General features: G+C 34.3%; 1 protein-coding gene across 2 annotated transcripts in view; it reads right to left on the bottom strand.

Annotated features, from left to right (window-relative positions):
* Window positions 1-26,609, bottom strand: part of EDIL3 (EGF like repeats and discoidin domains 3) — a 391,270-nt gene that overhangs the window by 119,889 nt on the left and 244,772 nt on the right. For both annotated transcript variants that reach the window (XM_045848383.1, XM_045848384.1), the window contains one exon: window positions 7,121-7,302. In XM_045848383.1, coding sequence (XP_045704339.1) covers window positions 7,121-7,302 — 182 coding nt within the window. The remainder of the gene's footprint in view (window positions 1-7,120; window positions 7,303-26,609) is intronic.

Here is a 26,609-nt window from a genome sequence, read left to right as displayed (position 1 = left end):
CGTGCTAGCTATTAGATTATCGTAAAGCTAATACATAATATTATGGATAATGAGGCTCACTTGTAATATAGGTGTACATGAATATATTAACTTTTGCTAACTATTCTCAGTTAATTTTAAACAATAACAAACTCTCCCAAATGGAAAGGATTTAAAATTAATTACTGTTTCCAGAAAATAAAGCTTTCAGAATCAGGCCACGGGGCTTGGTGTGCGGTCGCATTTTCAACACAAGGAGGTTTTCACTGAGGCATTTGGGCAGAACAAATTCGTTCAGTGTCGACAGTGGAAATAAGGGGTTCCTTCAGCCTAATCCAAATAGTAATCCCACTAGTTCCCAGAAGATAAACATGAAGAGACAATCAAACCTTTAGCTGAGACTCACTTCCCCCTGCTACTCTGCATTTCTCACCTCTAGGGACTCAGGACAGGCTGTCCTTGCAGCAGTGTCTTGCAGGAGGCACTGCTGCCCTCCTATTGGGATGAACTGTTGCATAGGAGGTAGTAGCTGGCTAATTCATAAGCAGTGTTTCTCTACAGGCTGGACTCATAAGCAGGTTTAACACCTCTGGGTGAAGCTGAATTTACAGTCACAGGACTACTGAGGAGTGCATTTAAAACACAGAAATAAAGTTACAATAAGAAACTCTGAAAATGGTAGAAAATCAACCTGCTATCTCCTCTAGTCATAAGTGTAAGATATTAGAAAATACAGCTCAGAGGCTGCGTAGATGATCATGTGAAGAGATAAGAAGAGGTAATCATAAATTTGATCAAAGTAAATTGTAAAAGCAGAGATTCTGAACTTGAATATTTAATTATTTTATGACAGTTAGTGACTTGTTACTTTCAATTAATTAAAAGTATCTCTGTTTTACTCCACTAGTATCATAAGCTAAAAAATATTACCCTGTTAATATTCATGAGACAATGAAAATGAAGCACAAAGCATTTACAGTCTCAACATTTGTAAATACAAAAGTTAAATTAAGCCCTGGCTAGTGTAGCTCAGTGGATTGAGTGTGGGCTGTGAACCAAAGTGTTGCCAGTTTGATTCCTAGTCAGGGCACATGTCTGTGTTGCAGTCCAGGTCCCCAGTGGGGGCCACATGAGAGGCAACCACACATTGATGTTTCTCTCTCTCTTTCTCCCTCCCTTCCCCCCTCTCTAAAAATAAATAAATAAAATCTTTAAAAAAAGTTAAATTAAAACTGTTTTTCTCATAGGCAAAATAAATAGCAATATAATGAAAAGTCTTTTATATAGGGTGCTTTATTTAGTCATCTACTAAGAGTTTAATAGACATTAAAATTGTGTTAAAGTTATTCACTGTACCTTTATATTCTATATTTTATGAATAATAGTAATAAACATTTTCATCTATGGTAATGTGATTATGATAACAAATTTATAAACATGTGCAAGAAGTTAAAACAAACATTTAATTTTTGACATTTCAGGAACACAATGTAAATGGGATGAAGAAGATGAATATTTTGGTGTTTGGAACCCAGGGTTTAATTAGCAGAGCTCTTGTCAAACACCTTACAAATGTTACCCATGCCCATTTGATGTTGCTTATGAGAGTCATTTGCCATGATTCCAGCGAAGTATGGGTTATTCAGCTTCGCAGAAAGTGTAAATCCTCTGCTGCCCAGATGGATAAGGCATCCCAACACTGCAGACAGACACACCACATATGGCACCAGTGATATCGTGCTTAGGTTGCGCAATCCAAATATCTGTACAGAACAGCTGAACCCAGATGGTGAACTGAGTTGTTTGGGCACTTTCAGTACCACTCAGCACAGTATAATGGCCATGTGAAAATAATCACTACCTCCCTTCCATATATTTTATTCAATACTCTCTCTTCTATTAATCAATAATTTGATTAATTATTCAACATAGTTTTGCCTCTATCCAACATAGTTTTTTTTTCAATTCAATGTGCTGTGGAAATCAACTTAAATCAGGTTACTTCCTATGCTCACGTTGGCTACAGTGCTGGAGAAAGGAAGGCAAACTGTGACTATAAAGGTATATTAGCTGCTATGATTGAATACATATAACTGGCAGAGTGGAAAAAAGACATGGTAGTCACATCTATCTTTGGAAATAAAAAGCAGGAATTCCAGGAATCACTTTATAGAGAAGGGGATAAAGGAGCAGAATCCAAAGACTGGTAGATGGCCAATAAACGAGCCATGAAGTGTATATGCCTGAGCACAGGAGTGGAACCAGCCAGATGAATCTGAGGACCAGGACCAGAATGAAATGCAGGCCCGTAAGACCTCGTGTGCTGGATGTCAGAGAGGGAGTAGCTTCAGAAAGAATAGAGATTCCTGGAGCAGCTTCTTTTAAATTGAAGAACAATTGCTATATGCTTGATCATATATTCCATAGCTCATAGAATCTGAAGTTAAGATGCAAAACACATTCTTTAAAGCTAATAAGCAAGCAGTATGCAGTCTATTAGTATGAATGTGGTCAGTGACCAAATAATTAGAGATTGAATATTTTCAGTACAGAAGCATCACCATTTTTATTTAATATTAAGTGACTTTTTGTTTTTAAAAATAAAAAAGTAACATTTAAAAAAACACCTATGCATGAAAGTTCCATTCTAATAAACAACTTAAAAGAAAATAGTGATTTTCCATCCAAGATTACTGTATTTTAAAAAAAGATAATTAGAAAAAGTGATATATTAATATCCAGATATAATTATTCTTAGAAATTTGTTTAATATGGATGGAAGTGTATAAGAGTCATAGTTTTTTCAGGAAAAATCAGGCTAATTTTTTTTACTTGAATGAAGAAGTAGTAAAGATAGATTAGATTCTATACATATGTATATGCATGTAGAATACATATACATATGTAATTTGGGTTCTATAATTATAAATAATCTGAAAATGAAAAATATATACTTCTTAAATTCAGTGTTTCTAAAAATGACTTTTTTGTCTCAAGGAGTTCCAGATGTCTGTAAGTACCAAAAAAGTTTTCACACATATTATGTACAGGTTTTTGAGTGAAATACATGATTACTCTATTTTTATGCCATTTTAAATTCTACTGTTTGCAAAGTTTTAAGAATAAAATCCTAGTATATATGGAATTTGTAGTCAGAGATAAAAATTTGTAACATAATTTGTACTCACATAATTCTTTTTTTGACTCATGTTTTCTACACTATTATTTTTGTTTAAAAACGTAAAAATCAGATGATCTTATTTTGGGATATCTTAAATTTTCTAACAATGAAGAATCTAATAGCCATTTGTGAACATAAACTGATGAATATACTTAAACATTTTATAATGAATGAATAATGCTTACTTATGAATTGCCACTAAAAGTGGAGTGCCTTTCTGACTAGGATGTAGTGTTGTTCTGAGTCCCTGTAGTGTAGAGACTTTCTGGGTCACATAGTTCCCACTATCCTTCCTCATTTTCTTCACTGTTGTTTCCTCTCTTTCCACCAATGAAGTTATTGCTACCCGTGATTTCAACAATAAAATGCCCCAAATCATCAAGCAAATGCTTTTAAATTTTATTTGTCTATTTTTTAATGTAACTCAAACAATACAAATCCAGGCTTTATAAACTGATGAAACATATTATTACAGCACAGTCTAAGGAGGACCTGCAGCAGGTCTGGGGCAACCCAGACATTTATATTTTTACCCAGCAATCACTACGATTACTGTACACGTTACAGATTGAGAAACTAGTTTCTCTTCCTCCCACAAACTCTGTGACGTGTAGAAAAGGAACATATGAAGATCACATTCACATTTTCTAAAAAGAGTAATAAAGTATTTAAAAGAGAAAGATCAAACTTATTTTTCTCAGTGATAATATACTAGCACTGAAATTATTGGTAAATTAACTTTCAAAGAAAAATTATGGCTTTGCCTAGGTATACCCTTCAAATAGATTGGCAGGTAATAATATAACTGTAATACATAGTATCACTGGGTTTCACTCCTCTCATACTCTATATATTATATTAAATTAGTTTTTGGTTTAACAAAAGTTCTATTAAAATGGGCTGTTTGGGTAAGGTAAAATATAATGGTTCAAATAAAGTGGTTAGCAGGTGGTGTAAGACCAGGCCACAAAAATTGCCTGTTTTTTTTTTACCCCATTTGCTTTTCTGCATCTTATATTCAGAGCATTTGAAAGCAAGTGCTCTTTTCTCTAGTGCCCAGTAGAACACAGAGGTGGCCTTTATTCAGTACATGACTGTTGAATGAATAAAAAAGATGAGGGTGAAAATACAATAACACAAAACCACCTCAGAATTTTTTAAAAATACAGTATTTTAATAAATGTAGCTATAAAAAAGAAAAATAACAAAAAATAATTTTCTTTAAAAATAAATAAAAAATAGTCATCTAGATTTATCTAAATCAGTTAGCCAAGTACTCAGGTTTAATTAAGTTTTTTTCAATTTTATATGAGATAACCCAAAAAATATTTCTATAATTGTGTAAAGTTATTATATCTCACATCAGTCAGAAAGAGAAACAGATATTCTAGGATGGTAATAAATCAGTGTTTAAGGTAGTAGTTTATTAGCTGAAAAAAAATCCATCTGAGGAAATAAAGGTCATAAAAGCTTGGGGGAAAAAAACAGGTTTCTGTTTAACTGTACTCATTAGACCAATCCTTTAAATCTGGAATCAACTATGAAGATTATGGTGCTGTTAAAAACTGCATGCTGAGTGTGTAAGTTTAAAGTGGTAATTTTAACTTTCATCAAGACAGGGAACACAATGTATTGAGTACGAATTATTGCATGTGTGCCATACACCTGAAAGATTGGGGGGCGAGTGCGCTCATCCTAAGTGAATTTAAGCAAAGTACTCCAGTGTTTCATTTGAAGGATTGATAATAAATTAAAAATTAAATGACACAGGAAATTAAATTTTCTGTTCAGCACAGAGAATTTAGTACATGATTTATCTTTCCAGAGCCTCTTAGATATGATTTTCTTTTAAGAAGGGGATAACCCTTTTCATTTTAGAAAAATAACTTAGTAAGATTTTATTAATGAATACAATAGCATATACATGCTCTAAACACAATCACAAGTACTATTGAATAACGATGTTTAGTTTTCAGTTTTCCTCCCATTATCTGCAAGGTATCTTCATCTAATATGAAACCCTTTTTATTCACATTTACTGCGTTTCTCTAAGAACTCATTATCTTTGTACTAATAGCAAAATAATAATAATAATAATAATAATAGTAATCATAAGACACTGCTACTAAAAATAAAATAAATATTTAATTATTCTACTTATGTTAATCATTATATTTATCTAACTATAATCATGGGATAAAGAGAACTTAAAATTCATTCTTTGAAAGGCATATGATGCCTTAGTGTTATGTTAGCAAAAAACTGGGACAGAGTAAAGGGAAATATCAGGACATGAAACTTTAATACAGTGTTTCACAGAGACAACATTGCAAAGTATGGTATTTATAGCTTATCAAAACATGCCAGTCACTGAAGCTCACAAACATAACATGCTAAACAGAAACCTTGATGCAAACTTGTGACATTATTTCCCAATTGTTCTGTAATTTTGCTCTAAATCTTAATTTCTAAAGTTTTATCATGACCTCAAGTCCACAAATGCATTTCATAACAGTCAACTGCAAAAAAAAAAAGGTCTCTAGAATGATTTTTAGTTAGTAGAACACAAGCACTTTTTTTTTGTTCTATTTTAAACTGTAGTTGGAAATTCATTAGCCTATGATGGAAACTATAAAATTCGCCATTTCCTCTATCTGGATTTCTCATTGCATGTGTAGCTACAGATTAAAAATTGTGTGTAATTGTATAATTTAAGAAGTAATTCCTGCAAATTCATGCAAGTATAAATTTGTACAATCAACCAAAAATATCAGGCAGCTACATGGAGTCATCCAGATGAAAGAAATCTATATAGGATATGCAAAACTTCACAAGAAATCTGAACAAAAAAAACATCTGAGGGAGATTTTAGCCCTGCTCCTAAAGTTTGGAAGTCAAGCCATTTGGTCATAAATCAAATTTCCTTCCTATTAACTGCATGTAGAGCAACCCCTGTATGCTGCACCTAATGTCACATCAAAGATTCCCATATTAAAAATTGCCTTGATACAAAATATGTGGTAAACAGATAAAGCTGATCAGCTACCTACAAAAATCAAAATCCTGTTGAAGCTCCCTATTCTAAAGGAATAAGGCCAACCTTTCAGTATGCATGAATCCTAAAGCACACTAAACTCAGCCAATAAATATGAACACATTCCTCCAGCAACCGATACACAAATCATAAATTTCTTCATGATGTTCCCCAGACTCTCACCTAGCATCTTTGATCACACTGTTCCCTTGGCTTCTAGTCTCCAGTAAAAGAAAGCCATCTTCCAAGGCCTACCTCAAAAACTATCTTTTCCATGAGGCTTTCTCATGATAATTAATTACTTTTTCTACTGACCCCACTGTTGTACTGAATTTTCCTTTTCTTTAGCATACACTGATGACTAGTTAGAAGTTATTAATGTTGTTACCCACCCCCCTCACTCCAACAGAGGCATAATCTTTTCACAGAAAACTGGTTTGATCACTTTTTGTATCCTCCTACTATGTAGTTTACTATCTCACCTCAGAGAAGTACTCAAAAGGCATTTAACTGAATTTAATATAAGGTGCTGGCATTTCTACCATGCATCCCATCTTTGGGAAATCACTTAATATCTTGGTCTTTCACCATGTTCTCCTGTTTCAAAAAGTAGGTGGCTGACAATAATACCTGGAAATATATATTGAAATGCCTTTAGATATTGTATATCTCCCTTTCTTTGATATGCACCTTGAAATAGGGATATTTATAACCCAAGAATTTAAAAAAAAAACACTCTGAACACACCTTTCTATGGAATGTATGTTTCCCACAGTTTCAGAGTTGATAGACAATTTGGACCCTTAACTAAATTATCCTTTCTTCTGTGACCATGAAGAAAAGTCATGTTTGGGCTCCCACTGTCTTCTTTCTGAAATGACTCTGGTTGTTCTTTGGCTGTAACCTTGTCCCATCCCATCTGTTACCTGAATCCATGACCATCTGTCATTTTCTGCAGCTGTCCAGGCATTGATAAGCCCCTTCTTATTAAGACGAGCGTAGTAGGGGTACCACTTCTGAAGACCAAAAAGAGCTCGGTGAGTAGATGAAGCTGTGATTTGCTGATTAGATATGATTCCACCTTCAATTCCCAATGGGCCCGAGCATTCTGGAAACAAATCAGAAAAGAAATGTGAATGTTATTAGAAATAATCCATATTGGAAATGTGGCTGTTTGACTTGATGAGAGATATTTTCAATAGATTTTGAATTGTACCACCATACCACTTAAGCTGCACATACTTCACAGATGTTTTGGATCACCACATGAAAGAAATATTTTCTGTACCTCATGACACTCACTTCTTTCTCTCTTTGAGTGTGGCATGTGAATGAACACTTCCCTTCTGCATTATGACTCTGCAATATGTACAATTTTCCTTTGGCTGTTGATCACATCAACAAAAGTGTAATGCCCTTAAAGGGCCTCTATCACATTTCTTATTCCTAGGGATTAGCATGCCTCATAAATCAAAAGTTCTCAATAAATATCTGTTTGTCTATTGTTTTTTCTAACTTCCTTCTGACTTTGTATTCAAATAATTTTTATTGACTTAGCTTTCTCACTACTATGAATTTTTAACTTAAATTTTTATAACTAATGTCAGTTATAATTCTACAAAAAAAGCCATGTGTAAATCTGTCAACATTTAAAAACATAGTAATAACTTGTGATATATTATAAATAATAGAAAATATGTCAACACGATATTTATAAAGCAGGTAAACTTTCTAGAATTATAAACAATAGTACATATGCCACTCAGTAAATCAAGATATTAAAATATTTATATTTCTAAAATTTTTATTTCAAAATTCACTACATATTGGAATTATGCAATTATATTTTAACTTTCTTTTTTCTTAAATTGACAAAAATTTAAGAGAAATTTCTTAATACAAATTTTGAATACTAAAATTGAAGCATAAAATAATCAAATGATATGTTCTCAGATAATAAATTTATTTAAATTTTAAAACAGAACTGGAGGTCAACCCATCTAAAAATTACAAATATTTATATTACACATATTTAAATTGTATAATTATTTCATAAATTTTCACTGGAAAGTACATGTATTATAAATTCAGTTTTAAAAATTCATAAGTAATATTATAACTAGTAAAAAGTAACATGTAGTTTTCTTTTTTCTATTTAATTTTTTTATGTATTGATTTTAGAGACAGAGAGGAAAGGAGGGGAGAAAGAGGAAGAGAGAGAGAAAGAGAGAGAGACACAACGATTTGTTGTTCCTCTTATTTATTTGCTCATTAGTTGATTCTTGTGTGTGCCCTGACCAAGGACCAAACCAATTTGGTTTATTGGACAATTTTCTAACCAACTGAGATACCTGGACAGTTTTCTTAATTTCATTAACATTTCATATACTATCTTCAATGTTCTTGCCAGATTTGATTTGTATAAAAAGTATAATAATCCTATTATGAAATATACTATAATAATTTATCAGGATTTCTAAAAATAATGAAAGGAACACATTACTATTGTAAATGCCACTCTAGAGAAGTCACCTTGACCAGTGATAGACATCCAGCATACTAGATAGATTTTAATTACTATTGAAGTCCAACATTTGACTGTAATGAAATGTTTATATCAGTTTGAGGTTAAAAATAGGAAAGAAATAATTCTGCCACTGGATTATAATATTTTAACTTTACAAAGTTATATTAGTAATTTTTTTCATAAAGACATGTTTATATGTCTCTTATTTCTATTCCATCAACAGAGAATAAATAGCTCTAAGCTCATTATTAACATTTCCTCAATTATTTTAAATCCTTTAAGTACTTTTCATTAAAAGGATAACAATCTGGGGATAAGTGATCACTTTAATCAGATTTTATTGGTAAAATGACATTAATATACCAAAAACTGCCCCTTTGTGACTAATGATTAATAAATCATTCATGTGATAAGTTAAATTTAAATATTAAAATTTTATAAAACACGTAATTAGAGCTGTTTAGCACTTTATGAAGGTACGCTGTATCATTTTGAAGTCATTAAATTAAGATGCCATTTGTTTTTAGAATTGCAGTATTAAGAGCCACAGATAATAATCTAATTTTCACATTCTAAAATAATTAATATTGAGAACTCAGATGCTGAGTCTCTGGATTCTTGCTTTACTTCCCATTTTATACGATATTTGCAGAGTTCAAAAAAATACTAAGACCTTCCTGATGACACTTTGATCTTAACAACTTCAGGAGGCTGACTTTTTGGAGTATTGCCACAGAAGGAGTCTCAAGTACTATTGTCTCTGATTTGTACAGTGACTGGGCAGGAAAATGCAGCAGGCACAGAGGCCATTTACTGTAGGCCAGTCAGGAGAAGGATAGAGTTAGAGAGGCGCCTTTGATCAATTAAGCTGCAAAACGGCCTTAGAAAGAACTCTGTACCATTAAATTGTGTACTTCTAAAAACCTCATGGTGAATTGTACATCTTCACCAAATTTGTAACCATTTAAAAAGTGATTAGTCCTCAAACCACACTGTTTAATAAGTCTACTTCATCAGCACCAACCAACCTTCCCTTATTAGCTAAATGGTCTGTAAACACATTGGTCACGAACTGTTGCATTTCATATAAGCCAAACACCAATCAACAATTTTAAAAATACATTTGCATATTTTTTCACTCTGCCCATGAGTCTCCCATTTTTTATCATATCCTCACTAGTCATTTATTCAAACAAAATATAATTCAAAAATATCTGTGACATGCTATATAAATATAAACTTCACAGTTTAAAAGTATTTTTACATAAGCTATCTCATTGTTGTAATGTCAAATTTACAAATACTGAATTTCTTTACTCAGTCCTCAATTACACATGGCTTTTAAAAAATAAGTATATACAATATTCACTTACATTCTGTATGCTGCCAATCACTAAATTCCAGCAAAGGTAACATGACTATTGGTCCGGGTGGGGTGGGGCTGGGGAATTACAAGGGCAGGGGAACCAGGGGGCCTGGAGGGCGGGGGGCTGGGGTTGGGTGGTTCTTGAATGAAGCATGAGTCAGTGAAGCATCAGCTTACTTTCTTACTGGTTAGTGGTCCTCACTTTTTCTCATGTAAAATTCAGGGTTATTATAAACCTAATTCACCAATGTTTGAGGAAATAAAAAGTAAAAGGTGCTTTGCCTTTATTAACTATAAATTGTTGAAAAACAGTGAGGTTGGTTCTGTAAAGTTACACATAGATTTCTCTTTTGAGTCGTGGAGATGCTGACCTTTAGCTCCTACGAAGGAGGTGCTGGGTCTTGACATTATTATGCCCTAAAACGCATGTGGCAGCTTCTGCCAGGAAGAGCCCAGTAAAGATTAGCTGAGTATTGGTATTGGAGCCCTTTTTTTTCCTACACAGTAAAACTAAAAAGCAAATACAAGTCTCATACTTTATTTCACACTGGAAAGTTGTCACGGCAGCAGCTTTTCTTCACTGATCATTTGGACCACAATCAAATGGATGTCATCATAATAAAAGGTTCAAAATCCAATTTCCTTTTGCCCATGCAATCCACCTCCCCAAAGTCCTATTAAATTCAACAGTTATAAAAACTAATGAAGGAGTTGCAATTCAGAACGCAAATGATTATACACCTAAGATTAAGTGACCTTAAGCAGTGCACAACAAGACGCTTAAAAGAAAGATAATACAGAGCTGTGCATTGTTATCACTATCGAATGAATGAGGGAAGGATATAAAATGCTACTTTTTTTATCTTTAATTGTAATTTTTTCCATGATGATTTAGTCCCCTTAGGCGCCCCTCCTCCCAGCAATCACCACACTGAAATACTATTTGATGAAAAATGTAGTATTACACGAACATTCTGAAGTTTGTACAAGTATCCACATGTATTTCTTTTTTTTTTAAAGATTTTATTTATTTATTTTCAGAGAGGAAAGGGAGGGAGAAAGAGAGAGAGAGAGAAACATCAATGTGCGGTTGCTGGGGGTCATGGCCTGCAAACCAGGCATGTACCCTGACTGGGAATCGAACCTGCAACATTTTGGTTCGCAGCCCGCGTTCAATCCACTGAGCTACACCAGCCAGGATCACATGTATTTCATCATATAATCAAAATAATATTTTAAGGACAAAGTTATGACTACATAATAAATGCAGAAACTTGTGAAGAGGATAGTTAAACTTGAAAAAGGTAAGTTTGGAATTTAAACCAAAATGCTCTGCTTCCTAAACAGAAAATAATATCAATTGATAAAGTGAAGAGTCCAGTAATTCTTCGAGAAGTTACTGATTCTGGGTCTTTTTCCTCTGCTGTAATTTTATATAATAGATGTGTACTTACACATACTAGGAAAGAAGATAGGTGAATTAATATGCAGGAAACATGTAGAATATCACTAGTGGCATTCAAGATACAACAGAGTTTTCATAAACCAGTATACTTTTTAAAAGTAGGTGACAGTCTATGGCAGTGAGTCACATAATTAAATATTGAGGTATTATGGTGTCCTTTAAAAGGTGTTAAAAAATTAACCTGATACCATTATTAGCCTATTTCTGCTTATCTAATATAAACAGGCTAATTCAGTCTTGAGTAATTCAATTACCTCTTATTATGTGTAAATCTATCACTCTTATCTGTCTACTACTTTTTCATTCATTTATCTCAGTTTTGAAAAATACATATTTATTAAAGCTCTACTATATATCAGGCACTTTTCTAGACAGTGGAGATACAGGGATGAACAAGGCAGAAAAGATCTCAAATCTTAGAGTTCATATTCTAGTGGGTAAGAAAACTATTAGAGAAACAAATAAATAAGGAAACACCATAAAGTGATAAGTCAAGAATAAAAGATGATGTGTTAGGTGATCAGTGATGGCCTTTCTGAGAAGTGACATTAAATATGACCTCTGAGCGAAGGGCAGAAGTTGGCTATTGTGTTAGGTTAACTGAATTGGTTTCCTCATGTAGCTTTCGGTCCAGTGGGTGAGAGACAGAGAAATAAAAACGTTTTACTATGTGATTATGGGTGCACAGGATTTAATGGGAGAATCAAGAGGGAATCATACCCCAGCCTTGGGTTCAGAGAAGAATTTGCTGGAAAAGAGTGGGAGCTGGCCCAGTGAAGAAGGAAGGGAGGGCAGACCCAGAGACAAGAAACAGCCTGGTACAATTAGGGAAGTAGAGGCAGGTCAACAGGATGAGACCTAGACAGGAGGGATGGTCATGATAGGACGAAGAAGCAGAGAATTCTAGAATAGTTTGCTGAAGAGCTTGCTGAGAAGACATGATTGACATGATTCATTCAGTGAAAGGAGTTGTTCGAGGATTCTAGCTACGATCACATTTCCATTTAATGTAGACCATTCCTGCTATATTGTGGAGGATAGATTTAAGAGGAGTCAAAACTATTGCCAAAATAGCAAGTTACCACAGTTGTCTAGGTGAAGAACGGTGCAGGTCTGGAGAAGATATGAAAAAGAGGAAGAATTCAGTTTATTTAGAAGGTAAAATTATTTTTGCAGATTAGTGATAATTAGATGTCGGGTGGAGGAGAGAAATAGAGTATTTTTGAAGGTGACAGCATAGATAGTGCTCCCTTTAATTGAGATAGTACATGTCCCACAAATAACTCCATTGAATCTAATTCTTCTCTTAAATTTTTATTGAAAATTATTCTTGCTTCTGGACTGGACTTGGGAGGACTTGTTTTGGCCTCACCTGCTATTACCATACTGAACTTGGTGGGCAATAGTCCCATCAACCAGGCTGCAGGGACAGGACTGAAAAGGTTAAACCTGCTTCTATGCTCAAACCATTCCCAGAACTTCCCCGCTCCACTGATTTCCTGGTGTCTCGTATGTGTCCGACTGTTGTTCCACAAAATGAGGAGCCCCTTCCTAGGCAGAGATTACCTCCCTCATGCTATCTAGCAGGAAGCCTTAATCTTAGCAGACATTTAAAAATGCTTATATTGGGAATTAATTTTGAAATAAATATAAAAGGCAAATAAACAGTAAAAAATATAGCTAACATTTAATATTCTGTTTGCATAATTCATTTTTACATTAAAAAAGTCATTTCACCTACTTTTTCAAGAGTACACCGATACAGATGCCTTTAGAAATCATTCATATGCTGAGGGAAGAGGAAGAGCACTTCTTTAGTAATGAAAAAATAGTGAAGTGGGTTACTTCTCTTTTAACTAGTTGCCAGTCACCCAGCAGGTATTTCTGAAATTGTCCAGAGTTAGCCCTAGAGTGGGACCAGTGACAATTTGATCCGTACTGAGTATGGCAGGAGAGTTCAGGAGTCAACATTTCTGATCCTCAAATCTGTGCTTATGCATCTTTGGTTGTGTTCTTGCTTTTGTGAGATTCAACAAAAATCCTAAATTAAGGAGTCCAATCAACGTCAATTGCCAGAAGATTTTAGGCATCATTTACATAGTCAGCTAAAATAGCTGCATTGCCTGAATTGTCTAAGTGGCCTGGAAATGCCTTCTGACATGAGGACCCGCTGTTCCGCTGTTCAGAATAACTGAGTAAGTGAGTGATGTCACCTGGCAAGTTCAGCAAGAAGAGCAGCTGGGCCAGCTGTGGCCAGGCCTCATGTGCCCTCCCTCCCCAGAGCACTTCTCCACTTTTGCCAAATCCCTGTGAATAAAACAGCTTCAAAATGAAGCCCTTCTCAGTCTGCAAACTCATTCTCTGGAGTGTGGTGAAGAATGGCATCGGCATTTTATTGATTTTGCAGCTGACAAGTAAGCAGTGCCTCAAGATGTCTCACATTTTGTTCCTGAGTGTGCTGATTAAGCCTTTCAAATAAGTGAGATGCATGGCTGAATCCGGAACAAGAATGTACAGCTTTCATTTGCTCAATCTCAATATCCAGACCTCTTCAGAATGAAAGGATTTCAAATTAAAGCCGTGTAAGAAACAAATCTCCTTTAAACATCTCCAGTCCTCTCTGTGAGCACCTCATCTTCTTATGGGAGTGTGAGTCCTCTGCTGTGCTTAGCATAGCATGATAATCGTGCTGAACACAGTGCTAGTGAATGGATTACTGGTGATCCCCAATACTGCAGAAATTAATGCTGATTCAAGCATAAACTCCCCACTGTGCCACTTGGACCACAGGCTTTCTTTTACCCTTAGCATTTATTTCCTTTTAGAGTTGTCTTGAGACCAGGGTCTAAATTGGTGAGGGAGAGATCAAGGCCACTATTCCTAGCACTGTGGCCCAGGGGTTAAAAGGAGTTTTGATGTCCTGTTTTTTCTTTTAAGTCTTGTCACCTAAGTTCTAAGAGGTTTGTTGATTTCTCTTAGACTATTATTTTTCTGCTGTTGAGTGGTGTCAGAAGAAAAAGAACAAGAGAGGGAATGAAGACAGGATGTGTAAGAAGGGCTGGTCTCAGGTATAGCTTAAACGTGCTGCTTTGGCTGTGGGGGACAGAGGAGATGGCAAGGGAGCTCTTGACACAGTGAGAACAGAATGTGGACATGCACAGCACAGCCTTCCCCTCACTCATCCTGGCACAGATTCCAAGGAGCGTGTCCTGTGGAGTCGGCCTCCTGTCCTGCCCTGGGCGTGATCACCTTAAAAGAATTTAGAGGGAAAATTCCATTTGGTGACATTTGTTTCTCTCCACACCTAGAGACTACTTCTTTGTATGAATGCACAAATTTCACATATGGCCACACTAAACTTGCTCAGGGAAATCATTGCAAAGTAGTCAAAACAGCTTTCAAAAATCAGTTAAACTTATTTGTATTGCACATAAAATGTATGTGTAACTTAGAGAAAGGGTTATTTCTTTTTTGCATCAGATGAGCTGCTTAGCCTAGATAAATGCTAATTTTCTCGACAATCTTGAAGACTGATACTGTGATATGTGGCCACTAAAGAATGTTCCACATGCTATTAGAAACTGTATTCTATCATTTTCCATATTGGAAAGTTTATAGGTATTCAAGATAAATGATGAGAAACAACTATTTTTGTTTATATTTTGTGTTAGGTAATAAACTTCTTTAAGGTAGAAACCATGCTTTTTGCATTTTTTTTTATTTCCAAAGCATTGAACACATTTCCTTACAAATTTGTCTGTCCTCAATCTTATGGGTTAAAGTAAATTAAATTAAATCATTGCTGTTTTGGAATTATTTCTCTGCCTTTATTGAAACTGAATTAGTCTTCTGAATATAGATATGATCACTTTAAGGATTCAACATACTGGGTGGGGATAAAAATCAGAAATCTTTTTTTGGCATTCTGAAATGCCTGAACTGTATGAGAATTAGCTCTTGGAGATAGGAGGAATATCTTGTTTACAGTAAAACCCAGCATTCATAATATTATAAATTCAATTATCAGTCATCCAGCTATTTTATGTAAAATGTAGTTATGCTTTTCATACTATGTTATCTGTAGTCAGTTATGATATATTATCAGTTTAAATTAATTGTTTTGAATCCAGGAAAAAATTAAACCCATGAAAAAAGTAATGTATAATAGGAAAGTGCCCAATAATATTTCCCGAAGTTAATTTTTAGCATATTGATGCAAAATGATGGTCACTGGTGTTATTTGAATAGTAGGGCCTATGGACTCGAGTATTTAAAACCCAAAATTCTTACTGAGATAATTCACAAAAGTCAAAAACATCTGATAAGATTCTCATCTTATCATAGTACGCAGTTGCTATAGGATAAAAGAAGAGTGCATTTTAATTACTTTAGATGCATTCTTTCGAAAGAGAAAAGCACATGTGGTGTTCAAGTGCTGCATGCACTTCTGCAGCCAGGCACGATTTCAGTAACTTGTACTCAGGCTTCTACTTAAACTGCACAATTCATCTTCCACCAGCTATAAAGATAACAACATGGTCTGACGAAACATTTGTCTGGGGAGTCAAAAGCCTGAAATTCAAAAACTTGCAGATGTATCCCTGCTTCCAGCAAAAGATCTATCTGCACAGGAAAGAACTAAAATAGGTATAATACCAAGGTAAATGCTAAAGGTGAGACTCAGTTGCTTCAAGAAGCATGTGTTGAATACCAAATGTAAATATTCAAACACTGCTATGCAGAAGACATATTTCACACTTATAAGTCATTTACAACTTTTAGGATTTTTTTTTGTAAATGTGCATTAGGATAAGTACCATGAGGCACTGTCTCTAATGTTTTCTTTTAAGTAAGATTATTGGTGTGTCAAACACTGATTTTTACTTGAGAGATAAATCCCAGTCCCAAATCCAATTATTAGCTATCTAGCCATTTTTTTTTCTATACAATGCAGTTATGCTTTTCTTCACACTCAATCAGGTCAAGTATGGAAACTCAGTGTCCCAGAGGTCAAAAGGAGTTCAAAACTGACACAGGAAGCCATTGTGGAGCGCAGGGTGTGGCATGATAGGCCCTCTCTGCAGCTAGAGCACCTGGGGAGGTCAGTGAAAAAAAAAAGGATGAAGAGTGAAATGGGACTTGGAAGTATATAGTGGGTGACTTATTTATTTGAATTCTAGATATATCTACATTTTACATTCACTCCTAAAAATACAGAAAAATATTTGTTATATAGGAAATAAATAGGTATACCCATATAGTCCAAGAAGTATTAACTTGGTGAAGGGAACCAAAGTTCTTACAAGTAACTTTAAAGCCTACCTTCTAAATGACAACATCACCTCCATTGTTTTTCTCCTTCAAAATTCATATGTATATACACACATATATATACATATATGAATATATGTATATCTGTGTATATGCACATACATGGGTATACAAAATCTCTCTATATATAAATATAAACACATGTATACATATATATATTTGTCAGCATTTCCAGTACAAACTTGAGACAGAGGATAAATTTTTGATTATAATGCATTTACAATACTAATCAAGCATTCCTAGAGAAGAAAGGATCACAAAGGCTTTGTATATAGTATTTGCAATAACTTTGGTGGTTCTGAAAGGGACAAATCAATGTATAATTTTAAAATAAAATAAAAGTAAAATTACTAAAACAAAGGATGATTGATAAGTTTTATAGAAAAGACATTCTAGGAGAATTTATTAGAGTAACAATTTTATTATGAACCTGTAGAAGATAAGCCAACTTTTCATATATTACCCCCTATTCATGAAAGAGTCACATTAAGTGTGTATTATAATGTAATGAATATAGGTCAGCCTATTATATTAAAAAATTAACTTTTGCTTGTTGTCAAATTTATTACATTTAATGATAAGCTAGGCCCTGATATTATGTCATCTCCAGGTTAAATGTTCATTCTTGTTAGACAATATTTGTAGAAAAAACAACTTCTAAAGTTTGCATCAAAGCTACCTAGTAATGCACACATACAGTTCAGAAAAGTAAAGATATTTAAAAATCTTAAATCTGGATTTAAATCTTCAGCTGCTAGAATAAGTATAGACTATTTGCTACGCTCAAGAAAATATCCATAATGGGATAAATTGCAATTCTCTGGTTTGCTCAAACAGAACACATTATTATTATGTAGTTCTGCTTAATGATTAAATAAATAAATATGCTTCTTATAAACTTACATTAAAATACATGACAAATATAAAGTTTTAAATAGCAAATAATCCTGTGATTGCCTATTAGGAAGTTGTAAATTTTTAAAATGTACTAAAATGAATTTCATGCTTTTTTTCTTAAACATTTACTTAGAAGAGCATTTACTATTTCTCTTATTTTGGAACTATGGAAGATTAATTTCTCCAGAAGCTTCCATTTTACCATTTTACTTGTGTTGAATAGCTCATCACCCTAGTTTTGTGTTTACAGGATCAACTAGGAATCAAGTGATGGCCATCAAATCACAAACAAACAATGCACAGTCACTAACCCAAAGCAGAGACAGACAAGTACTGTCATTTGTAAAACTTTGTATACGAATAAAGAGAATAATGACTGTTTTTTCTTAGGAAGCCTTCACTTCAGTCAAATGCTTCAAAAATAAGGAAAGCAGTTGTTTCATAACTTAACAGTTTTTAGGATACAGCATGATGTAGCTATTATTTTTAATATACAGAAATGATAAATTACACAAAAATAAACTGACAGAATAAATTTTACCTGGCATGTGTAAGACAATATTTCATTATTTAATATTTTAATTTAATTGTCCAAATCCTCTTTCACTAAAGAAAAAAATAAATGACTGTGGGAACTGTAAGTTGCTCAGGCAGGGTGTTAAGACAACATAGATTTGGTGCCCTTGTACTTTCAAAAGTTATATCAGCTAAACCAAAACTGCAAAGATGAAAATGTATTAAAATCACTTGTTTTATATTAATAGATTTAAAGGTCTACAATTTGAGTAGATTATACAATTTAAAAAATAAGTAATTCATTTGGGAAATCCTTAAGGTTTTGTGCAGTACATGCACATAACTGGAGCCAGCTGCTGTGTGTGAAGTGACTCACTGCGTCTTGGCTAATTTTCTGTTCTATCAGTTCATCAAGACTGTCTCCAGTGTGTTTCTGGGTAAGGGTGTGAAGGAAAATGCAATACTCTAGATATCTTTATTTTAAAAAACATGGAGGATGCCAATATAGGGCAGAGCAATCATATGCCTATCGGGAAGAGTAACACCCACCTTAGGTTTTCTGCATAGGTTAGAACAGATGGTAAGCACAGAATAAGTCATGTGATGACAATAAATATGCCCTCAGTGAGTGGTAGCTCTGATGTTGTGGTTGTTACTATTTACTGTTACAAAGCAAAAGTTTGTGTTAGAAGTTATGGATGTGGGGAGACTGGCTTCCACTGTGACTACTGAGAGACCCAAAATTTAAACATGTGTTCAGATAGGTTTTACATGCACCCATTTCTTGTTCAGGAAGTAAAAGAGGAGTAAACCATCTATTTTCATTTTCTATGTAAAATATTATTTAATAAAAATTAAAATATTGACATGAACATAATTGTTAATCATTATGTTACTGAAAATTATTCAAAATGTCATTTTCTTTGGGGTTTCCTTAATATCATATTCATCACCAGATATTTCTGTCATCAAAGCATTCAAATTGTCAAAGAAATGTTTGCCTGGGGGAAATATAAACTATAGTTTCTTGTCATGACTGAAAACTAAATGATTCCCCATAGTATATTGCCAGACTCACTAAAAATAAAAATTACTAATTAAATAATGTTTTTTTTTTTAAATAGGCCTACTCTGGCAGACACTTTTCCTCATTGTGGTACAAAATAAGGATCTCCTATGGAAAAGTCTCATATTAACTCTTTGAGAAACCCGATTACAGCTCTGAGAAGCACCTTTATAATCAAGTTTCTTTCCCAATTTAATATCCAAGTAATCCAATCCTATCTTTAGGTTAGATGGAGATGAAGTTTTAGCTGGTGGCAATTTTGTTGCAATAATCAAAGAAATCTCATTTCCTCAAGTCTATAACTGAGAGTACAGTAACAAACCATTTCCCCCAAATTGAATAACGCCTAGTTGCCATATCTGCAGCATAACCTTTCGGTTTCGCCATGACTTACTTTCCCAATCAGTGTGAGAAGAATGTTAATATTCATTTTCTCAGTTTTTTGAGGACATAAAGGGGATGTATGTAGAAGAAAATCATGAAATGCCACTTATCACCTAGCTGACTCTTTGCCTGATCTGATTTTGAGATATAAAAAAAGCCATGCACAAATACTGATACTATGAAGCATCATATAAAGAAAGTAAAATGAAGAAACTCCTCTGCTCTAAAGGAATGAATCTTTCTTTTCTTTCCCAGACATGCCTGAAGAATAAAAATAAAGCCTGTACACATTTATTACAAAGAAAGTATGTCAGGCATTTCAGGCTCAAAATAACCTACTCCATATTAGGTTCGTTCTTGATTTTAACTGGGACAACTGAGACTCGGAGAGGTTAAGTAATTACCTTGAAGTCACAGAGGCAGGACCTGGCCCCAGGTGTTATCAATTACCAAAAGGTCAGGATAAGCGTCGTGAGGCGATGTGCTGAGGGCATTCTGTTTGCCCTGTATGACTTCAGCAGAGTGAAGAACTAACGAAACATGACAAGAAGGACTCTTGGTCACCCTGCTTACAAAGGTACGGAGTAGTGAGGCAAGTAAGAATGCGGTGGTCTTCACCGTTGTTTCTGCCATAGCTTGTGGACCGAATTGATAACATAATATCTGCTGTTATTCATCCAACGTTTAACAAATGTACTTGGAACCTCTTCTTTGTGTAAGGCTGAAGCATAAATCTTTTAAGTTTCAAAATGGCGATGAGGTGGGAGTAGCTTAGTAGAAACTAATTTAATGTTAGCATAGTGTTATAACTAGAGATCTGTAGAAAAGGACTATGGTGAACTGCTTGCCTCCGTGATTTCTTCAGCTTTAATTTCCCTCTCTTTTGCTGTTTAGTTTCTCTCTACAGTGTAAGAACTACTCTCATATTTTCACTTTTAAAAAGGCCAATTCTGATGTAGAACATTCTTCTCTGTTTAACAAAATGCTTCAGCATAAAGTGTATAAATTAGTGATAATTAATAAACATTTTTTATTTTTTCTGTTAATCAAATTGATGAAAACAAACCTTTCCCCCCTCTCTCTTTATCTCGCTCTAAAGAATCCTTACTCAAACTCAAATAAATCTTGGCCATTCAAATGCCCAAGTTTGTCAAATGTCCAACATATCCACGTAGAGATTTTAGGTGTTACAGAGACAAGGAAATAATATAATGAAGAAAATGTTCAGTCTTAAAAACTTTAGATCTGAAATGGGATTTAAACAACTGGACACACAGAAGACAAGCTTTAGAAAGAAAAATGTAACAATTAATAAATGTTATAAGTATAGCCTTTGGGAGTATGCTACACATGGTGGATTTTAACTAACTCCATTTTATAAAAAAAGAAATCAAAACATTAATTTTGTGTTTTCTAAGTGTTCTTTTTAGATACATATTATTTTTGCAATCAGAAACAATGTTTAGAAAACAAAGTGTCGCTCAAAGCAAGTGAAATGTAAACAGTTTTCTAAGTGGACTATTAGAGATGCTGTGGCCTGTTGCTAAATGCTGTAGAGATACTCAGTAGAAACTACTTGAGAGATAATTGTGCCTAGAAAAAATAATTGAACTACTTTCCAAACAAGTTGTATATGTGTGTGTTTGAAATGCTGTATGTTAATCTTATTGGTGTTGAATTATTCTAAACATATCTCCACATTTGTGTAGGGTAATCTTTGGGCAAATACAGGGGCTTCCACAGATATGGCTTGACATAAATAATGGTAAAGTGTTTATACTCACCATGGGAAATTCAATTGGACAACTGAATTTTTGCATCATTTGCTCTAGTGTTAACCCACGTTTTTATTCCATAAATTTAAAAGTAATTACTTGGATGGCTTAGCTTAGCTATAAATGACTGCTGGCAGTACATTTTTTGGAATGGTCATGTTACCTACATTTCTGTGCTATTGTTAATAGACTTCAGTGAGACAAAGATCCCATTACTCTGTGCCATTTAAGCCTCCTGATGTCAGATACATTAATATGTTCAAATAAAAGGCATGCATTTTGGAATTGAGAAAATGAGGAAAGATATTTTATGTTCATTTTCTCTTGTGGGCACTCTTTTTGTTCCTCAACAATTTTTTATTCCCATATTCCTACTATTCCCAAATGCACTACAATTAGGCAATCCTGCAACAGGTACAGGTGAACCAGAATGAAAAAAAAATCCTTCTTTAAGGTCATAGTAGAAACCAAAATTTGAAGGTTTATTACCAGACTGGAAAATGTCAAATGTCCAATATATCCATGCAGGGATTTTAGGTTTTAGCTGGCGGCAATTTTGGAAAAATAAAGTAATGTTTTTCTGTTAGGCTGGCTTACCCAAATCATTGGACAGAACTTTATGTTGCTTTGTAATATTTTCAGGCAACAGTGACACTTCCCACAGGATATTTTTTTAAAAGTTTTACTTTTGATGATTAGAGCAAACACTAGAACACAGTTAATAGTTCTGTGGGGATTTTTGTAGTGTTCTTTGTTGTGAATAAACTCACCTAAGCCAGATGAATAAAATCTACCTGGCTACTCAAATGGTTAGATGTGTATAAAAAACTTGTATTTTGCTCTGCTAGGAGGAAGAGTTGAAGGACGCTAAATGAATTGTTTTCCTTTCTCAGGTACAATTTTAAGCTGATTACTTTTGTGTATTATACATATTTTTCATTCTCTAATCTACAGCGCTACTTATTATTCATAAAAAGAAGCCACCCAAAGTAAAATATTGCTATAGAGAAATAAGATAAATTAAAAAAAAATTACAGCTGTCCCCATTTTTCCCCATTGCTCTCCCCTGCCCTGCCCACCCCAGCCCCCCACATTCCGTCTTCCCCCACCCCATTGTCCTTGTCCATGGGTCCTTTATGCATCACTGATGCAAAAACAGAAACAGAGTAAAAGCATAGGGAAAAGCAAAAATTATATGAGAGACCATGTGACCCAGAAATAAAGCTATGGGGAGAATGAGAAAGATAAAAGAAGCCCAAGTAGGACACATGCCTTCTTTATAGCTGTGGTTCATGTGTAATCTTCAAAATAGCCCTCCTAATGAGGTAACTTGTATGGGTCTGTCCTTCCTGTCATCAAAACAAGACAAAAGGTACAAGAGAGCGATCTCAGCATCTAGCATAATACCATTTTCACTGTCATATTGCAAAAAATCTAGGTTGTGAGATGACCAATCTTTCCCACTTTCCTATTCTAGGTTGATATCCAGAGATCTGTGCAAACACATCCTCCCTTAAAGAAAGAAGACCAAGTAAATGATAGAATTGTAGCAGTCTGGAAAGCATACACTGATTAAAATAACTCTAGGTACAAGTATATTATGACATCAAACCTAAATTCAAAAACTGACTTTAATATGTGTTTAATGACAAAACCTTCATTTTGGTCTTGATGCTCTGAAACTGATGTGAATGGACACCACCTGAAAATATCACTAAGGGAACAGACTGATATTTTTGTTTGTTTTTTAGGCAATGTGTATTCTGCATTTACTTTGTATTTGATGCTGTGATTTCAGATGACACTTTGTATACTAGCTGCATTCTTCTAAAGTGACTATGTATTTGGCACTGACCATCCAAATAACTAAATTAATTATAAACTTTCACATAGATAACTACTATTCTTAAGAAAATTGAAAATATCCTGTCAAAGGCAGACTTTAGACCTTTGGGCAGGTGAGATGATCTTTAGTTTATCTCTCTTCCTTTGTCTTTAAATACAGGTTAGTGTCTATTGGCACCATAGGATACACCACCTCTCTGTGGGTTTACAAAGTTTCTAAACCTCTGCTGCTGGTGAGCAGCAGCAGTGGGTTCAGTAAACACTCAATTCTACTAACAAACCTAGGTAAACCCACAATTAAAATGTGGCTTATGCATATCATCTGCAATTTTACTTATATTTTTTATACATGGAGCTAGAGAACAATACTCAACAGAAAGACCAGGAATGGACATTTCATGAGAATGGCTCATTAATACCTTTAAGTTCCAAAAGCATCATCCAGAGTATGCAGGAAAAAAAAAATCTTTTGAAACCAGTAAACTACTAATTTGGGGTTCTGAGTCTTTACTGTGAGTCCTTTATCAGTCAGGTGACGCTTACAGAAGCACAACATAATTATCAAAATATGTAAAAATGTGCGAAATAGTAATATATGTCCTTGTCAATTATTAACATATTAAATAATAGAGGTAGTGACAAGTCACTGTAGTTTCACATTAGTAAGCAGTGTAAATTTCATTTTCAGATCTGTGAAACAAGTAAAATATGGCATAAAAATGCCTGTGGTTTCCACTAATGACAGTCATTCATACTGCTGATACTATGCTTCATCGTTGCCTACATCTGTAATTGATAGAAATTCTAATTTTTAGGTAGCCATCAGTAAAGATAAACATAGGATTTTTTTCACTGAAGGACACAGACTCCCTGAATTCTATCTCCCTATCCTTTGAGGATCCTGTGCTCTAGGTTAAAACTTTGCATTTAAAGGGTGGGACTGATACTCTGGCTTCTCTTCAGATCATATAAATCTTTCACCTTTTTGAAGGGTGGGACTGAGAAAGGTGTTATGCACCTTGTTGGAAAGTGCTCATGTTCTGTTAAACTGAACACTATTAATAATGATAGAATCTGTGGATAATTCTAATGGGAAAGAAAATGGTATTACTAAGTTACTGCTGAGTGGATATGAAGTGAATACTTATATAGCAAACAGTTGTTCTAAAGATGGTTAAAACTGTGTGTCTGCTGGAGTGAGTGTACCAGAGAAAATACAAAGTGAATCTTAGTCTGAACGAATCATCACAAATATTCTTGGATTTCTCGAAGCTAAGAGCTGCAGTTACAATGTCTGGGTGTTTTGTAGTGAGATAATAGTGCCGAGTATTTTTAGGCTTCCTTATATAACTATAGCTCTGTCCATTTTTCTTGTCAGAATAGTTTATTTTTGGTTCCTGCTCCTGTTTTCCTTGAATTTTAGCATTGGATTTATTGACTTTGCTCTGGTTGTACTTCTTTTTATAGAATCATATTCCTCAAGTTCAATTTAGTTTTAAGTTGGATACTTTATGTGTCCATTCCCTTTGGAGCTCTAAAAAGAATGTGTATTATTGACCAGATAAAGCTATTAAGATAACTATTATGAAATTTATTTTTAGGTCCTCGGCCACTTTAATGGCTCTTGGGGTTTAAGATGTGCTCAACGCAGAACATGCCATAACCAGGGAGGAGTGGACTGTGGCTATTATTTCTTCCTCAGCCCTGCTCAACCTGCATAGCTGTAATCTGGCTTTCTCTCCTCCCACGCACTGCAATTATCTGGGGGCCCCAGGGGTTGAGACTCCAAATTTTAAAGAGTCTTCTTTAGGTATCCATTTCCTTGACCAATTTCTGTTTTGGAAATATTTTATTCCCTTGCTTTAAGTCTTTACTCTCTATTTCTCTGATTATTTTTTTTGTATGCCTGCATATAGATTTTCTTTATCTGCCTTAAATTCTATCTTTAGCAATCTTAAGTTTTTTAAACTTTTTACCCTCTCACTTTCCACTAAAATTCAGTTTTACCATTTCGCCATTCTCATCTGATCCCTAAATCTACATCTCTATTATCCGTGCTTCCTTCAGCCATCACCTGCATTTTAAATATTACCTTACCAATATGCCAAATGCACCTACAACTCAATACACCTGTCCAGGAAACACTTTGTTGTGACCCCAGACCTCCGTGGAAGAAGATTGCTTGAAGATGGAATTCAAAACATGTACATGGCTGTCTGTCCTGCACGCAGCTGGAAGCCATCACTTCTAAGTCTGCTGCTTTGACTGAAAACTGCATCAAGGGGCATGGCAGTTAGTGTCACTGCCCAGCCATTTCCCTGGTGACCAGTACGATTTTATTGCAACAGTTTGAAACCCTTGGTTTTTCAGGAAATCATAAAAAATTGTGCATGTTTAGTAAAAGATCAGAAACCATCTGTGTTCTTTCTCAAATTTGAGAAAAGCATTTGTCTCTGTTATTAAATGGATGGAATAAAAGCAGAAATTGTTGTGGTTTATGTCTATGATTTCCTCATTATGAAATAACCATTTCAATCTCACATGATATTCAGACCCAAAATGTCACCTAACACCCAAAAATGCTACGAAAACCTGTGGAGAGGATGATCACTGAGCCAGAGGTTATATTTTAACCGTGTTTCCCTATAGAGTCTGAGGATGACTTCTTTTCCAGTAGTTTTCTTACGGATAAATTTTTGTATTTCTTTTTTTTTTAACATTAAGGGATAGGGTGATGATTAAAAAAGTGAATTTTTGGCCAGAGAAAATTATAATATTTTTTCAATAATACAGCACAATTTTAAATTTTATGTGGGCGAAGTCAAATCATTTTATACTGTTCCCAAACTCTCGGTGTCTCTGCATACTTTATCTTCCTTTGTCTTTAAAACGGAAAATAGTAGAGTGAGTTTTGACATGGAGAATAAATGAGAATAAATTTTAGTCCCTAAACATCTGCAGTTTAGCACATAATTGGAATGAAATAATTTGAAAATCAAGAAGGTCTTACTGGATGTTTCCATAATTATTTGCAATCAAATACAAAACTGTCAGGTAATGAGAATCTGATTCAATTTGTTAGAGGTATTTAGCAAGTCCTGGAGGGTCTATTTGAACACTTTCCTGATATTTTTTGTCTTTCTTTTAATGGGTTTTCACTTGAAGTTACAGCAGGTGAACTTTTAAAGTGTGATATGTCCGTACAAAAGCATCGGGCAACATCTGGAAAAATACACCCAGAGG

The sequence above is a fragment of the Phyllostomus hastatus genome, unplaced genomic scaffold (genome assembly GCF_019186645.2).
Source record: "Phyllostomus hastatus isolate PE091 unplaced genomic scaffold, TTU_PhHast_1.1 phas_contig_58, whole genome shotgun sequence".
In the NCBI taxonomy this organism is placed as follows: Eukaryota; Metazoa; Chordata; class Mammalia; order Chiroptera; family Phyllostomidae; genus Phyllostomus; species Phyllostomus hastatus.
This window is presented reverse-complemented; position numbering and strand designations above follow the sequence as displayed.